Consider the following 19056-nt stretch of genomic DNA (forward strand, 5'->3'; position numbering starts at 1 on the left):
GACAATGATGGGCAGTTCCATTGATGCCTTGGAAGTTTAATTACTGTGCGTATTGAAGTACTTGTGTGTTGGATGAGAACCTTTAAAGGGGTTTGGACTTTCAAGTGACTTTTCTTTTTGTCTGTTTATCCCATTCAACTTTGCTGTTGGACTTTCGGCCTCGTGACTTTTAGCCCTGCATTGCCACACCAAGTTACTTGCACGATATTTTTGGCACGGTTTTTACGCCAGATGCCCTTCCAGACACCACCCACCCATGACACTGTCTTGGAAATGGCGTGTATCGTAAAGAGTCTTGCCGAGTGACCCAACTGCACGCTTCCATTCTATAAGGCTGAGATTTTGTCTGGACGCCACGGCATCCCAAGTCCGAGGTGTTACCCACTGAGCCTCTACCCCTTTGTCCCTTTCAATGTAAGGCTGAAAGTGCATCGATGACTGTGACTCTCCTTGAATGCAAGGGCATTACCTAATGCCCTTAATTGCTCTATTTATTTTTATTTTACTCCAAGCGGCGGCATATTTGGAGCCCCTCCTAAATCATCGTTTAGTTTGCAATGGAAGAAAAAAATAAATCGACCAAGCAGTGGCTTGTACTTTTAAAAATTTGTACATTGAAGCAATTGTAAATCCAAGTCCGGCATTAATCAACACCTGGGGAAAACTGAACAAATAATGATGATGTAATATTTACAAAAGAAAAGTCTCTGATTTATGACTGTTGTAATGACTAGTTAATGCCTGCTGCACAGTCAGTGACTGTGACACACAAAGTTAACTCCTCTAGCCTTTGGCCATGAGACAGCAGCCAAGAGAGTAACACAATACTTAGCTAGCTAAGGTTTAGGGGTGATACTTTGACACACTACCCTCCAAGGCTATGTTCCTGGGTCAAAGGCCAAAGGTCTGCATTCCTGTGCATGACATCTGAGCTCTTTGACTGTGTCCAACCCACCACCTACATATGCACTTGTTCTTTGTCAATTATTGTAACATGCAGCTAGAATGCAAGTTCATATGCGTACAAGAGGAAAACACACGCATGCGCTGACCCTAGAGCTACAATTGGGCACCGTGCCTCTAACACCTGCCAACACAGGCGAGGAATTTATGACGAGAGCCTTTCACAACACTGGCACCAGTCAGGTGCAGGAGAAGGGTGTGTGTGAGAGATGACATGTTCAAGTGGGATATGGTTCATTTGAAACATTAGCCTTGGCTCAGATGTAAGATTGTATTCTGTGGTAATAATCTGCTGTCTCTGATAATGTCGAAGCACTCATGGAGAATTCTGAGTGTTATGTCCACAATAAACGTGTGTGTTAAATGTGAAAACCAACAGAGCCATTGCGTCCAATGTAAATAAACTGGTGAATGGCACACTTGTCCACTCGTTTCTTCACTTGGTGACCGCGTGGTTCTGCTCCGTGCTACTTCCTATCCACTTGGCTCAAACTCATTAGGCCTTTCAGGGGCCACAGGAGCTTGGCTGCTTAATCACGATGGTTACAAAACCCTCGCTAATATATCCAAGCATGCAGGCCTTCTCTCTAGCAACACATGGCCACTTGCCAATGCAGACATCATGTGGTTAAGCTCCATTGCAGCCATTTGTGTCCTGCCTCAACTCTAACAGGAGGGTTGTTGCACTGTTCATCTATTACAAATCAATAGTACACTAAAGCCTCGCTATTTGTCAGACCAAAAATGTTTACAATGACCTGCATTAATAATTGTAACTGCTATGATCCCAAAACATTTTAATATAATTTCACACTTATCTTACAACATTATTCATCCCAAACATTACGATCCTAAACAGTTCAATCCTAAACCTTCTTTGACACCAATTACTACATTTTTATTAGCCAGCGCTTTGAGGGCAAGTTGCTGCATCAAAGATCAGAGAGGATATAAAAATATGCCTGAAAGCCAACAAGTGAATTCCACCGCAAAAAGCTAAATATAGGTTCCACAAGGGAAAAAAAAAACACAACACACATATATGAAAAACCATCCGCGCTCACAAACACAATTCAGGGTGTCCAATCAACCTACCATGCGTGTTTTGGAAGGTGGGAGGAATCGAGCCCTGCACTTCTGAACTGTGAGGCTGTCGTGCTAACCAGATATAAACCTGATAAAAAATAGACCTTTGAAATTTTAAAGTTTTAGCAGTAGTAGAATTTGGAAATGAACTAGAAAAGAAAGATATGTGACTCACATGCAATATAAATCCCAAAACTCGAATGACCAAGGGGGGTGAGACAAGAGAAGACAAAAGGATTTCTTTGCTTAGTTTTTTTTCACATGCACTTAAATGATCTATGACTGTTTGAAAATGGTTCCTAAACACTACATGTGAGTGTTAAAACATTAATTTTGCACCATATATAAGATACCGTATACTGTATGAATTGTTTGAGTTCAAAGGTTTCACAACTACACAATACCATCACTGTATCCTTAATAACAATACAACACAACACAAGTTTATTTATATACAATCAAGGAGGGCCTGTCATGGTTTTCCGATTTTGTGACATATAATGTTGTCAGTAATTGTTTTCTCATTAATCTGGGAATGAAACAAATCATGAGATTATCATTAGTTTTTTTGCTTTTGTGTTTTGAATCCCGTTTCTGCTATTGCATGTTCAGGCTTAACACTCAAGCAAAAAACAAAACATGAGTTTATTATTTTTTATATATATATAAAATTCAATACACTAATGATACAGAAGAAAAGCTGTTTGCAACCGAGAAACTCTTATCATGTCATTTGAGTGAGGGTTTTATTTGAGTTTGCTCGAGAACTGAGTAAATTTCTTAGAGTTTCTGTGATTCCGAGAAAACTATGAGCCAACTATGTGACCTAAAGTTCACATTTGACACCAGACTAAGGAATCTAGTCTGAATTTAGAGTGTTGTTCTCACAATGTTGCCCCGCTGTCTTGTTGACTCCCTCCCAGCCAAACCGTGCAGTTGTTCGCCAAGATTGCATTCTTGATTTGAACTCACAGTCCCAAGCTCGGGTGTAACTTTAGCAGCATGGGTTCAATCTTGAAGGCAGCAGACAGTGACAGTAAAACAACTCCCAGGAAAAATCTGCGATCCTATTCCGAGCGCTGGCCAAATGAGATTCCACAACTGGGACCAAAGAGAAAATGAGATTGGGAATACACAATGCTCACTACCCCCGGAGTCCATCAATCATTATTTTCCATATAAACAGGGCTTTCAAATGGACAAAAAGCCAGTCAATAGACAGAACACAAGGAGTCTGGAGTGCATCCGGTGAGGAGGTAAAGAACCAGCCGGCTGAACAGAGGAAAACTATTGTCAAAAGAGGGTCATCTACATCTGCGCTGCTTCATTAATTCATCACAGCACTTATTTGTGCTCAACCAACAAAAGCCCCGTCCGATCTTTACGCCTGCAAATAAAGTGAAATCCATAAACGATGATAATGCTGAAGAATCAAAAGCAGAAGACAGAGAAAAGATGGTCTAAAATGCGTGCCTGGCAATAATGTGGCTGTTGCCGCATTTTCATTCAAAAAACTGCCTGTGTTTGGATCAAAGTTTGTTATTCACAAACAGACTTGTGGTGAATTTGCAAAGATGTGGTGAGGCAACTCACGCTGAATGCTTCTTTACTGTGGTTACCAGACCACACATTGCATGTTTATAATGTTTACTATGTGTACAATGGACTACTGTTACACTTTCACACGTTAGAAGATTATTGCAATTCCTTTGCACAATACCATGCGACTGAGGAAAATCTGCCAAATCCATTTAGCTTGTGGTTGGTGTTCTTTATTTTTGGAAACTGACTGGGATTTACAAAACCACTTGTGTGATCACAATTAAGGCTTTTTGCAAAAATCAAATATACACAAGCCTTTTAATAAACAGATGTTGAAGAGTCAATAGACCACTAAAAGTTAGTCAAATGTGTGTGTGTGTGGGGGGGGGTTGATTAATAACCCACCAATCATTCCAAATACTTAATAAAAAGTTGTGGAATATAAAATCCAATTCAGCTTTATTTTGCAACAGCAAATGACAGTAGACTGTGTTCCTTGGCAGGTCCTCTGAGCCAAAGCTCTCTTTATCTGATTAATCACTGGAAACTGTCCTGCCAGTGTAACACAATGCTTTGTTATGAAAAGCGTCTCCCTTTGGTCGAATGCTACATCCTCCCCAGTCTCGGTCAATGCAAAAGAATACTGGCAAACCAGACACAAGAATGAGGTGTGAAAAAAAAAACTACCACAACAAACTCTCACAGAGATGTTATGGTGTCCCAAAATACATACTGTATCACAAAGCAGGGATAGGGGGCTCCAATTGTGTGATTTGCTTGGAATTGGTGTGAAATAAAAACATATGAAGCATATTTTGATTCCAAGACTGTTCTAATAATTTTCTGTGAAACTTGAACATGATTCTTTTCCTGTAAAATACTGAACCTGCTGAACGATACACCATACGTACGACTAATATGGCATTTAAATTTGGGTTTGCAGATGGGGAATTTATTTTAGATTTTTCCAATGACCCTCTCCAGGTGACTTTTTAAAGTAAAACTACATAAATGTCAGTCATTGTGTCAGTGACCCTCCTCTTAAGTTTTGCTGCAAAGTGAGCAGAGCTCAACTGCGACAGGAAGAAAATAAAACTTGAGTAATTTTTTGAATGCTTTAAAAACTGTAATTAATCTCCAAAGTTATATATATATATATATATATATATATATATATATATATATATATATATGTGTATATATATATTCTTGTAATTAGCATAATATCATTAAGTGTATTTTGATTCAATCAATACAATCTAAATACTTGCATCGCCTAGCATGCATTATTAGAGTTTAAATTGGTTTCTGTTTCAGTTCTGTATTTTCAAATGTAACTTTGTCAATGATGACATGTTTTGACACGTGAGAAAGGCATCTCTGGTTTTTACTTTGAAGTCATCCCTGTAAAATAATGTAGTTGAAGAAATGTGATTTAACTTTATATGGCCTCATGCATGAATCATGTTTTGTCAGTCAGTCCACTCATTATGTTGCTTACTGTATATGCTTACTGCATATATTTTTGGCCAACATCTAAGGCTAAATCCATCTTCTTTTCTGCATGTTTTTATACTTGAAAACTCCTCTCTGTTGTTAAGTTAAAGGCCAAATTATTGTAAAACAATCAAATGTACTGCCTGCAAATTAGTCATTAGTCTTTGCAGTCTGAAGCATTAAGACACCATGTAAACATTTTTTTTTTTATTAAAGTAAAAAAAAAAAAGTCATTATATATTTTTAAAAATAATTGTCCGATTAATCAGTTATCTAATTTTTTTCTGGCAAATTTCACAATCGGCACGGACCTAAAAAAATCCATATGGGTTATGACCTATTTTATACACAAATGCAAATCTATTCTAGAATAACTTTGAATATGTGTTGAGATGTATCACCACCATAGGCCTTTAGAAATTAAAAGAAAGGAATTCAAACTCGATTGTTGTCGTGTAAACATACACATACTATTCCAATTGACTTTCTAATATCTGCATCTACAACAAAATGATGGTAAGCAGAATGAAGGCCTCATTAAACCCACAGGAATTAAAAGCAAATTCTACAAGCATTTAGGGAGGAAGGCAACTCTGAAGCGAAGGGGTGAGGCTGTTTTCAACGCCACCAAAACAATACACGTGAACCACATAACACCAGAACATTACCTTAAGCCTCCTGTTCAACAGAACTAATTCACCAAAATAGTAGCCATTACATGGTGTAAAGGAGGAAATCAATCCGATCAAAAGGAGGTCACAGTTAAAAGCAAACATTAAAAAACACTTCCATAGACACCCAGAGAACATTTGTTCAATTGCAAAAGTGATGAGGATAATGCAACTGCCATCTCCAATTATGGCCACTGATGTACTTAAGCAGCAAGAAAAGCCGCAAAATATACTAAAAGATTTCATTCAGCCAGTGAAGTAAAAATAACCGAAATTCAATTTACTCTGTGTCATGATTATAAAAGGGTACCTCTGCCAGCGTTACCAAAACATGTATGGATGGAATTCTTTATAAACCTTTTCTATTTTTCCATCTGACCAACCCAGGTACACTTTAATTTTAGTTGACTTGAACTCAGAAACTCATTTGGTTTGATCCTAAACCTACAGAAAAAGTCTCAAAGAAAAGAAAATTCCTGCACCATTAAAGACACAAAAATTCAGGGGGTCAGTCGAGAACTTGTCCAACAAGAGAATGGTTAACGTTCTGCATGACAATTCATCACTTGCATTTAAGTAAGTGAGCAGTTTTGTTGTTGATTTTTTGTAAGAATGATTCCTCAGCTCATTTTTCATTCTTGCAGCAAAACTCTTGGTCGGAGCACTAAATCGTAAGTCTTAGATTTCCTCAGCATACCCAAACTACTCACACTCCTTGTGCTCCTTGAGCAAGTAAAGGGCTGTTTGCGTGCCATAGAAAAGTGTTGTGTAAAGACTTAATTATAGGCTCGACTCAACATGTGCCAATTGGTCCAAACTACCATGTTGCCACATCAGAGCAAATAACAAGTCGGAAGTAAGGAAAGACCAAAAAGAAGCTGAGTTTATTAAGAGACAAAGAGCCGTGGGCTGGCTGTCATTATGTCGATCAGAGTTTTTAACAATTTCCAGGTACAACATTTTATTCATTATGTTGTAAACAGTACAGTAATTTATCAATCATTTCTCATACTGTGTATATAATTACTAACCATATTTTTTGACCCATAGGGCACATTTAAAATCCCATTTTCCTCAAAAATCAACAATGCGCATTGTAATGTAGTGCGCCCTACGCATGGATGGATGTCGGCTTTTCAATTTATCCTCTTTAATTCAAATTTAATCCCATTGCATTCGCATTGTCCTTTTTTTAGGTGGGGGTGAGAACTAGGAGGGACGTGGACGAGGATGATTATTTTATGAATAAGAAGAATGATGATGGAAGGGTGCCCAGACGGAGGACATAGTGGCAAAATAGGGGAAAGTGCCCATCTCGGGGGATTTGCACTCACTGTGCGAAGATATGCCGTTATAGCGCTGCATTAAGTTATCTGGTGAAATGCTTGTAAGATAAGATATTGCGGCAAAATGAGCAAGCTCAACATGTTCTTAACTATTTAATTGTAATTCCGCTAGAGAATTTTGAATGAGAATTTAAGTTTGAATCTGACTGGTAAAAGTCAGACAAAAGCATACAAATCCAAAAGAAAAAGATTGCATATGTTTGCAATATGCATATTTTCAAGGACTGTATTTGTTGTTTTTGGTTTAGTATTACGTATCATTGTTTAGTATGTGTCTCTGATCAAATCTGATTGTGTTCACCTGTGCTTGTATCGTTACTTTGTTTGCTTTCTGTTCTTGTTGGTCGATTGTCGTTGTTCATAACGTGTTCATGTCTGTTCTCCACGCCAGTCTCATTTTCCCAAGTTAAGTCAAGTCCTTGTTTTGTTGATCCCTGTTGGTTCACAAAACTATTACGGTATATAACCAAGAGGATCTTGTATGTACGAAAAAGTAGCCTTCAGCCCATCCGTTGTGAAATTTGTCTTGAATTGGACTTGATTGAAATACTGGCAAGCCAGTAATACGCCTGTTGCGCGCTTTGTCGCGTATAGGTTCATGCAGTTAGAATGAGAAGTGTTTTTTTTTTTCTAAATGAAGTCAGTAGAGCATTTGGACTTAGTCATGTTAAGTTAGCCCACATACTGAAAAAGTATGCGCACCCCTGCTATACCTGAAACCAAAACATTGCGGAAATTCAGCCATTATTTCCATGAGGTCAGGTAGCCAAGTTAATTCTTTGACTAGACACATTTTCAACACTAACTGTAGAAATGTCTCAAGATGTGTCTCTTTTCTTGACTTACCTACAGATTTGCTGATGGAGGGCCCTCCCTCCTCTAGAGGTTTAGACACAAGCATCTGTCTGTGTAGATGTTGCGCATCTATCGAATGCCCAGCATTTCCTTGACTGCCGTCTCCCGAACTGCTCTCACCGAGCGACTCCAGCCCACTGGATTCCAGGGTCCTCCCATTATGACCTCTACTGGGTCTCCTCTGAGGCTCAGTTCGAGGGGGGTCAAGAAGACGGGCAGAGGGTCTGTTGGACACTTCAAGCTCGTCATCCTCAGGAATTGGGTTGTACCAAATCTCGCCTTCGTCGTCGGCATCATTCTCTTCCGCTGGGTCCACACTCCTCGAGTGGGGCGACACACTCACCTAGAGCCAGACAAAAGAGAGAAATGTAAACGCAGTAAGAAACAGGCACATATTATACAAATATAATTACATTAATATTAAGAGGAAATTAATTTTCACCTAACTCCATACCGAATTACTGGTAAGGAAACAAACTCACTGTTTTAATGAGCTAGACATATACAACTAGTTTGAGCGCTCCAAGCCCAACAAGGAAACTTAGAATAAATAATTCCAGACTTTTCGGACACACAACTATTTTGACTGTTTACTGTCAAATTTGTGCTCCCACTATAATATGGAATCCATGGTCAAAAGTCTTGAAACGGATGTTAGTAATTAATCGAACACAATTTAATTTGAATGCACCAGTTTGTCAATATTCTGAAAATTCTATGGTAGTACATGCTCAGTTGTCCCAAAAGGTATGGAAAAACTTGGGAGCCCTGATCTCAAACCCTTCAAACACCACAGTTATGTATATTGTATATGTATTTGAAGCCGGGTCCTCTCAACCATTATTGCCCTGAGATCTCAAAAATGCTCTTCTGAACGAATTGGACAAATACATCTATTTTTTTCACATTTTTTTCCCCATCATGGGTATAATGGCCAAGTGTCCTCATACTTTTTTAAATAGACTGTGATTTGTGAGATAAAAAACATTAAAAAAAGATGCACCAATGCATTGTGTTTATGCCGTAATGACTTAAATTCAAACAAAAAAAAGCAACAATCTCTTGCCTTCTAGTCTTTTGTTGTTGAGAAAATGAGAGCTTTAGATCACGCACTAGTCTGATCTGACAGGGCTTTCAGCTCAGAGCATATCGACTGTACGCGTAAGATCAAGCTGATTATCTTTAACCACCAAAGCAAATCAGGAATTTCTTGAATGTCACACGATTCAACTAAAAGCTGTTCTCGATTACAGCAAGACTGTGAGATTAACCTTGGGTAGATGCAGGTGAGCTGGCCGTGAAGATAGAGCTCCTGAAGTTCTCAGTTGCTCTGGAGAAGGACTGGGCGAAGGCGGTAGTTGTGGGTCACCCAGGCTGGCTTCCTCCTCAGCTCCCAGCTTGCCTTGCGGCTCATCCTTATTACAATGGTTCTTTCCAAGGGTGCTCTGCTGCAGCCAATTGCGCTTCTTGGCAACTGTGATGGTGTGGAGGTGTGGTCGCCATGTTGAAAGCTCAATGGCCCTGGCAGCCTCTTGCGTTTGGACATTCTCAGCAAGAGCTGAATGTGCAATAGAAGGAGGATGTTAGAGAATGTAATGCTTACCATCACACCATCCATCCATCTTCTGTACCGCTTCTCCTCACTAGGGTTGCGGGGGGTGCTGGAGCCTATCCCAGCTATCTTCGGGCAGTAGGCGGGAGACACCCTGAACTGGTTGCCGGCCAATTGCAGGGCACACAGAGACAAACAACCATCCGCGCTCACACTCATACCTAGGGGCAATTTAGAGTGTTCAATCGGCCTGCCATGCATGTTTTTTTTGGAATGTGGGAGGAAACCGGAGTACCCGAAGGAAACCCACGCAAACACGGGGAGAACATGCAAACTCCACACAGGATGGCCGGAGCTGGGATCGAACCCACGCCCGATGTTGTCTCTCACTGTGAGGCCATCGTGCTAACCAGTCGGCCACCGTGCCGCACTTACCATCACACAACAGGGGAAATTCAAACCAAATGAATCAGCATTCACATCCATTCATCCATCCATTTTCTACACCGCGTTCCCCCAATAGGGTCGCGGGTGGACTGGTCGCCAGTCAATCGCAGGGTACGTAGAGACAAAACAACTATTAATAATCACATTCATTTCATTGTGCGAACCGTGACAGCACAGTGCTGCCGATTAACCGATTTAATTAATCAATCTCAATTTCAAACAACAATTCAATCCTAATCCAGATTGAATTAAATCAAATTCATGCCATGTCATGTTGAAGGAAACATCTGTATCATGAAACCAAAGAAGTGGCATAGTAAATAAACAATACATGAATGAATAAATAAAAACAGCCATGGGGGTGTGCATTAGAAAAGACAATTGGATACGTCTCGATATATTTTAAAGTGGAATGATTCGATTGGTTTGATTCAATGTACTCACTTCTTTCAACTTTAAGATTCAAACCGTTCATTTTCATTTTTTGTTACACCACTAATGGATATACGGTACATATTTGTTTTCTCACATCTGATTTCATTCATTCATTTCTCGAGCTCAAAAAGCCACATCTTGTTTGGGCTTGTTGGTAATTTGCTCTCATTTTCATATGACTATTTTTTTTTAGTAATGGTGTTTTTATCGCCACACTATTAATCAGAATGTCAAGGGCATTCTGGGGGATATTTGGCTATTTTCTCTTCAGCAATGCCAAGGTGCATCAGTTTTAGCCTTGCAAATGCGCAAATTTATGTGCATTTTAAGCGTAAATGAACATTCTTGAAACAGCCTCAGCAAACCGTCTGGCATGTTTTTGGTTTCTGAGGAGAGAAAAATGTGTGCTACAGAGAAAAAAAAGAGGTGCTGAGGAAAGTGCCTTGCTCTAACTTGTATATCAGAAATATTTAAAAGCCAGTTCTCATCCTTCACTCTCAGAAGAGCCCTTCCACATATTTTGTTTTTTTCCTCAACGATGTACAGTATTTGCATCCACCAAATTATAGACTGCAAAAAAAAAATCTTTTTTTTTTTTTTTTTCATTTTCAGAAATTAAAATTGACTTTAAAAACAGCATGTATGTGACACTTCTTTGAGTGAAAGGAATAATTGCTTTCTCATGTCAAGTCTTATTTCCTATGACATAAAAAACAAATGACAGGTGGAGTATTAACTTAGTTTTAGGAACTTTTGACGGCAAAGTGATCTTACTTGGGTTTTTCTTTCTGGGCAGAAACAGTGGACTATGTGGACATGCAGCAAAATTGCTTTTTGTCATTTAGCTTTTTCTGTCTTGATTATCTGTGACTACACAGATCGTCCTATAGAGCTCTGCTGTGTTTTTGTGAAAGCCATTCAGCATCAATTCAGCCTTCCTGCTGGTGTAAGGAGCAAAGTGGGTAGTTTCTAAACCGTGTGGTTGGAAAACATCTGCGACTTGAAGCACAGAAGTGCTGAAATGACTTTTCTCAACATTACACAACAAATGAGTTCACTACTGTCAGCAAACATCTTTCCACCTCAGTAATATGAGAGGGGACATAATTGGACACAACATTTTTAATTGGGCACATTCAAGTATTTAAATTAATGAGTTGTACTGAGAAAAGAGGACATTTTTGAGGTGATCTCTTTCCTTGAAAGTGAATTAAGCCTCTAAGACATGATAGATTTTTAGCTGTTAAAGACCAAAACCACATCATAAAATATTTCTTCTCTTCAGCACAATTCAATATGCTGCTTTTTCCACCCTGAAAAATATTTAGATGACATCAACCACAATAATGAGTAACAGCCTAAAAGAGGGCTGAGCTGGGTACTTTTTTCTGAGTGAAAGGAAGCTATTTTACAGTATGTAGAATTCAACAATGGTTTATTGCATTTGCATGTTTTACATTACCTCCACCAGGGAGATTGTTTTAGTGGGGATTTTCTTGCTAACCAAGATTAGATTCAATTTTTTCTTATGGGCACCAAAAGCTGTGGCAGAAATGAAGACATGAGATCGCTAAAAAGAAACAAAAAAATTGTTGCAGATACTCCTAACTGTGTGCATACAATATTTTCAACCACCAATCAAAATGGGGATTGGCCAGCCTTGGTGGAGGTTGCAAAAAAGCAAAAGCTCCAATAAAGACTCTTCTTAAAGTCCAAGCTGCTATGCCGCTCGTCCCTTAGGACAAGAGGTGGTGGAGTTTGGTGTCAGCATGCCAGCATGCCATCTTCTTTGAGGGGTCTTTCATAACTGGGAAGAAAAACGTGTGCTGACACGAACAGCATTCCAGACGACAGCTCCACGTTTACAGCCTTAACGCTGTCTCGGCTGCCACACTCCTTGGCCTTAACACATTTCCAAAGCAACAAGCCTTTTGATGGAGTTTATCACTATGTTCGGTACTTTTTATGACTGTTTTGAGTTTGTGTGTTTATCTATGACAGACTGATGACCAGTCAAGGGTGTAGCGGAGCCCGTATAGGCTCCCTGCAACCCTAAACAACATATTTGGCACCGAAAATGCATGCATGGATGCTAGATTGATGGGTTGATGGATGCTCTGACATATTTTGTCTTGTGTTTTCATAGTTGTGTTTATTTAAAAAAAGAGAGAGCATTGACCTGCCAGACAATGTCGAGCAACCTAGTTCAAAAAAATTTGCATGACAGAGCTGCACAACCTGCTTCCCTGTGGAACGGTGCTGCGTAGAGGATGCGGTGAGCCAACATAAATCTCACACCCCTTTAAAGTAACAGATGGCCAGAGCACAATAATATAAGGTTTGCATGTCTGTGTGGGAGGAAGAGAGAAGAGGTGGCGCTGAGATGACAAGTGTTACGGTTTGGCGATCGAGCTAAAAACAGAGAAAAGCTGATTTCCGGGATGTACTATTAAAAACCTGTAGTACTGCCACTGAACCTCTCGCTAATTATATTCTCAATCTAAATCTACTGAGTGACGGATTCGCTTTCTCCTTGCGAACACTTGATCCACTTTCCCACCAGCTTTCCTTTTAGCATGTCTCCACAGAGGCTCTTCTTTTGATAAGAGAAAAACCGACACCAACAACTTTTCTTGTCCATAAAGACAGCATTTTGTTGTTTACAGCGTTTTGGGCTCGCTTTCAAAAGGGGGATCTTTTGCTGTTCGCCATACATTCCTGTTGATGGACATTCATATGGTAATGAGCTTTCACTGAGTAGATTTTTTTTTTTTCTTTACATCAGGAAGGGCCAAAGATTGTCCGGGGTTACGTCACACATCAACACTACTAGCATCCCCACTGAGCTGCCTTGGCAGCGTGGCTGAATGCATATACTTCTACTAAACAAGGATCGCTGATTACATATACTGAAAAAAAGAACAGGGATTTACTCTATGATATGACACACTTAGCTTATTAAGAGTGCTGGCAAAAATCCGAATGCCTTAAGTTTCTCCATTTATCACTCAGCGGTAAGTCTTTCAAAGCTGCCTTTCTCCCTGAATGTGTACAAACACACCAGAGCCACAAGCAAAGTAGTTCAGAATGGCTTTGGCATGTTGCTCCACCTAAATATAATAATTCTGACAGGAGTGGACAAGCGCCACAGAGTTTTATATTACACTTGCACTCTCATGTCATTGTTATTTCGAAAGCCCTGAGCAAGCACACATTGTTCATTCATGGGGCGAAAGTGACGGCACGCAAACAAGTTAAACAGCAGGAATGGCATCCCAAAAATTTGATCCAATGTCTCCTTTAAATGCAAGTTACCATGGAGCTGCCCTGAGTTAATGACTGGGGAGGAAGGCAACATGACAGCCCAACCCCCTTAGCCTCAAACACGGCCAGAGCCAGAGTTAGTGCACTGGCTTCTGTTCTGCTTTGGATTCCTCTGACCACAGCTGTGGAAATGTTCAGGAAATCACGATGAGGCAGACATTGGGGGAAATATGTTTTTTGTTTTTTTTAAAAAAAAGCATGCGGTTCCCCCAACTTAGGGTCGCACTCGATATGGCTCTCGGGTCAGTTTTGATTCTGTCATTAATTGACAGAGTAAAAATGTGTTGTTCATCTTGCAAGCACACGCCTGGGCAAAAATTAAATCAATGTCTTAGGTGTTCTTTATCATTCATTTACATATGTACGCTATAATTCATGTGGAATTCATGGAAATATGTGATCTATTTTAGTGAGTTTGGCTCGAGTGCAGGAATTCCAAATCCTGATCAAAACAAGTTTGGGAAACCCGGGTTTCAATGAAAGACAGCCGACGGTATGCTGGCCCAATGGCATAGCCCAACACAGAGGCCTTCGGCTGAGCACCCGCAGACACACACTCTATTTCTAGCAACACAGCACTGAGAGTCAACAACAGCTTGCACACAAGGCAGCTCAACTATTTGCTCTGGAAGGCACGTCTGCAGAAGCTCACATGCGCAAAGACACATGCACTCACAGGAAGCAAATACATCATCAAAACAATAAGATGATCTTTTACACTCCGAAAAGGGAGTATACTGGAAAGGTTCTATACAATAGTAGCATAGTCTTGGAATAGATTTGAGACATTTTTGGCTCAATGGATGAAGAGTGATAGCTCTGTTAAAGATTAATGTGGTGTACAACATCAATCCAGGTTGATACAATGAACCAGAACATTAAGAGAAATCATCAAAATGCCAAGACTTTACCTTTCGATTACTACAAAGGCTACAAATGGACAGCCTCATGAACTAAATAGACCTCGTGGCCTGGTTTTGCCATTTGGATAAATTGAATGCCAATTGGTTTTCTTCCACGCGGTCTGAAAAATCATCCGAACAAAAAAATAAAAGATGTGTTAAAATCCAATGCAAATGGTTTCATGATGCAGATGTTTTCACTATAACACATTTTGTACATAACCAAATGTCATTCATAAACACAAATCCCAACACCAACACCAGAAAAATTTGAACAGGGAGAATGAGTTAGTTGTTATTGGACTAGACTGTGAGTGATCCCTTCTAAAACCTGATGTGCTATTAATTTTGTGTTAAAATGCGCCTACATTAGTTTGAAGAACAGATCCCACCACCAGTTAGAGAATTGTAAAAGAAAGCAAAGAGGTCTGAGTTGTCTCGTCCCTTTGCTTTGCATCCAGAAGAGGAGGAGTGCCACCAGGCGCAGTGTACTATGAGTGGAGGATGATGATAGTAATCATACAGGAAGGAGGGTGAGAGTTCGCTGATTTAGGAGATCCACAGGAGTTGTGGCCACTCCGTGCGGCCATCCTACCTGAATGTTGTGGTGTCTTGCTTGCAGGGGGCTTGACAGATTTTACCACTCGGCTGGATGTTTGGACCCCTGTTCCCCCCGGGCTCGCCTGAGGAGAGGGACGCTCACGGTTTTGGCTGGCGCCGCGGGTCGACGATGAACCCTCTATGCGTTGCTTCATTTCCGACGACAACAGGCGACCTTTGTGCATCCACTGTTGCATCTTGTTGACAGTGACACCATGGCCCTTGTTCACTAAGTTGCCCCCCTGTGCTGGGACCTCAGTTGACTGCTGCTTATTATCATGACCAGCAGCCGCTGATCCCTCTGCGTTGCTATCTGAAGAACCAGTCAGGCTGTTGACTGAACCACTGCTTTCAACAAGGTTCCCCCCGGCGGCAACTTGAAAAAGCTCGTCACTGCTAGTGGCATTGTAAGCCACCTGAGATTTTGAAAATGCCCCCTCTCTTATAACTTCAGCATCCTCACTGTCTTGGTCTGATTTTAGCTCTGAAACCACTTTATTATCACACACGACTAAACAGGTTCTAAAAGCATTTGTGCACTGCAAAGGTCCAGCTAAAAACCTGATGTCTCCGTCACTAGCAGAGTGCACTAAAGTCGGTTTTATCTTAGCCAGAGACAGATTGACCATGCTCTTACTGCTTAGTCTGGTTTTGAGGCCTGACTCCAGGTTCCCACTAAGACACAGTAACAAGGAATCTGTGTCAGACACCTGCTGGGGGTTGTGGTCACCCCCAGAGGACCACGAGTCGCTGTCTATGTTTCTGGCAGACAGCCGTGAGCACAAGCTATCCCTCGAGTGGCTACTGCAGGAGGAGGTGGTCTGGTGCTCAGTTAAACCAGCACTTACCTGCTGGTCCAAATTGATATCATTCATAGCATTGATAAGGAGGTAATAAGCCTCCTTTAGCTGGTTTCGAAGCCTGTCTGTTTCCTGGGCACTGTGACTCTCATCAGGTTGTCCTTCATCCTGACCTATCTGGGGCAGCGTCATCATAACATCTCCTCTATCACTTGCGCATTTTGATCTTGTTTCATAGAAGGGCAGAATTTCATTATCATAATAATCATCATCTTCACTGTCTAAAGGATGCTTGAGTGATACAGTTGTGTCACACATGGATGCCATGTTAAAGTCACATATTTCTAGCTCAGTTGGGAAAAAGGCTGGGCTCTGCAGTGGGCCCCTGGGGTCCCCTGAGTATGAAGGGTCAAAGATCTCAATTGTTCTAAAGAGATTTTCTTCTGTTTGAGCAGGTATTTGATTCACAGGCACTGGTGTCTCCAAACTTTGGTTGCTGGTGTTATGTACATTTACAGCAATGACAGTTCTTGGCTCATGTTGGGAATGTCCTTGCAGCGAGGGCTCACAATCAGATGTAGTGCAGTTCACAGTTTGTACATAAGAATAAATATTATTTGAATTGTCCCCAAAGCCAATTGAATCCCCCACGCTGCATTGCCATGGGACTGAGATGAAGTGTTTCCTCTGGGCATGCGTTTCTCCAAAGGACACCCCTCCTGAAATTGTGATCGTGTCATCACAAACCGGCTCCCAGCGGCCCGTATTAGCGTCAGTAATCGCGTGTCCTGCAAACTGCACCTCTGTTTGAAGTGAGGACCCCGGGAGCTGCCCATTAACCCAAACCCTGCCCCTGCTGCTGAGCAACGGCGGACGTGAGCCGGCTAACTCCACTGACGGACTGAGCCGGAGCAACTCAACCCCCGTGGTTTGCACCACCGGCCCGTCAAAACAATTCTCGTACGTGCTCATTCGCTCTGCCGTGTAATCCAAGCCTGATAGCGTGACTACCGGGTGAGTCTCGGCGGAGTCTCGCTGCATTTGCAAAACTTTTTCTTTACCTTCTCGACCCACATTCGCAGCAGCAGTGGAGCCCAATCCAGCGTTGACCGTCTCTCCTTTCTTGGATTTTTTCCCACGGAGTTTCGCTAGTAAAGTCCTCCGCAGAGGATCAGCCATTCCTTTCCTATGCCCCCTAAAAGTTCACTTGCTCCCGATTCCTTTCAACACGCTGGCTCCAGAGGGAAAGAGCTGGGAAATGAGAAATGGCTTCTCCTCTCTCGCCGCAGCGGTCTCAGCTCGCCTCCGGAGCCTCGTCTCCATTCTCTGCTGTCACCTCCGCACTGGCGACACACTCCGTGAAGCCTGCCTAAACTCGCCCACACCTCTCCCTCTCTCTCTCTCTCTCTCTCTCTCTCTCTCTCTCTCTCTCTCTCTCTCTCTCTCTCTCTCTCTCTCTCTCTCTCTCTCTCTCTCTCTCTCCCTCTCTCTCTCTCTCTCGTCGCTCTCCCGCTCTCTGTCTCCCTCCCCTAACATACGGTCAGTATATATATATATATATATATATATATATATATATATATATATATATATATATATATATATATATATATATATATATATATATATATATATATATATATATATATATATATATATATTAGAATAAGTAAACTCAAATGAAAACAAAATATTTTGATACATTATATTTTATTTGACCCTTGAAATTACGTAGAGAAAAACAATGCTATACTGTATATTTGACATTAACTGGTTGATTGAGAGGTGTCTTTGAACTGCATCATTAAAATCATTTTGTTGAATTTCTCCTTTTTATATAACAATGTAATACTGGGAAATTTAATTCTATTTTCCTTTGCATCTGATAGGATTTTAATTGCATCTCCTATTCCACAAGCTAAACACAAATTATCCAAATTCACCACATATTTGTCCCTGAAATGTAAACCAGATTCAGTTGTCGATTGCGGGTGTGAAGTTTTCACAGACAGCAGAGACAACAAAACATGAGTTCTCATGTTTGAAGAAAAAGGGCTGAAGGAGAAGGAAAAAAATAGAATAAAGTGGTAATCATTTTCTAGCACCCAATCCTCTCACACAATTATTTACAATGACGGTTTTGTTATAGGTTCGTCTTAATTACTGCACAAAAGTATAGGCTCTATTATTTTTGTTCCCTCCACGCCAACACCATGCATGGACTGCCACAAGATGGATTGCAGCCGATTATTGAACCGACACTTTTATCTCAAGTGTATCTTGAGTAATCCCCTATTCTTTGACCTTGCGGCTAACCCTGTCCAAGCTGGCAGCACAACCTCAGGCTTTAAGAGAGCTGAGGCAGCAGAGAAAAGGAATGAAACATTCTTCACTGGAACCTTAAGCCACTTGTTTGCTGTTGCCTTTACCTGGAATGTGCAAAAGGACAAGCTGCTGAAAAGCTGTGAGCTAGTGCGTGCACATGCGCTCAGTGGACTTGTTGTTAAAACACAAAAACACACACACAAATTTACAGCTTGTTATAGCAGTCCTTTGCTTCAATTTTCTAACTGAGGGCCTTTATCGCCACAGCTATGCATCAACAGGGCCCCTGTGTCCCATCCTGAGCACCCCACCCACCACCCCCATCACCACCACTACCCTCAGTAAAACATGATAAGCATCTGTTATTACACTGCAGGAGCCATGCAGACCTGACGCCTCCGTCTGCCTCGCCAACTGACTAGACCCTGTCTGGGCAGTTATTTTCAGGTCAAAACCTGCATGCTGCATAGTGTGTTGTGTGGAGAAGTGGGGAAAGAGACCAGAGGAGCGGCACAAACCTTTGGAGTCCACTCTACAGTAGGACATGCTCAGTACAGGGTGTGGGCAGTCTTTTCTGATAAATAATGGTTATAGTGGTATTTTCTACGGGTCTATCAATCTCAAATCCTTGCTGATGGTGATATGCCACAGAGGAGAAATAATAATCATAATTATTCTAAAAATGCTCTACATTCGTGAGATGGTAACACA

At 41.0% G+C, this 19056-nt stretch overlaps 1 protein-coding gene across 2 annotated transcripts in view; it reads right to left on the reverse strand.

The window, feature by feature from the left end:
• syde2 (synapse defective 1, Rho GTPase, homolog 2 (C. elegans)) overlaps positions 1–17372 on the reverse strand; it is a 49870-nt gene extending 32498 nt beyond the window's left edge. Inside the window, exons 1-3 of one of the 2 annotated variants that reach the window (XM_088312947.1) lie at positions 17082–17372; positions 9232–9518; positions 7952–8303 (exon numbers count right to left, since the gene is read on the reverse strand). In XM_088312947.1, coding sequence (XP_088169073.1) covers positions 7952–8303; positions 9232–9518; positions 17082–17199 — 757 coding nt within the window. In that variant the 5' untranslated portion in view covers positions 17200–17372. Of the gene's footprint in view, positions 1–7951; positions 8304–9231; positions 9519–15215 lie in introns of both variants that reach the window. The other variant, XM_088312946.1, reaches the window with a different exon arrangement.
• Between the last annotated feature and the right edge of the window lie 1684 nt (positions 17373–19056).

Source organism: Idiotropiscis lumnitzeri, chromosome 13 (assembly GCF_059441095.1).
Source record: "Idiotropiscis lumnitzeri isolate Australia: NSW breed Sydney's pygmy pipehorse chromosome 13, RoL_Ilum_1.0, whole genome shotgun sequence".
NCBI lineage: Eukaryota > Metazoa > Chordata > Actinopteri > Syngnathiformes > Syngnathidae > Idiotropiscis > Idiotropiscis lumnitzeri.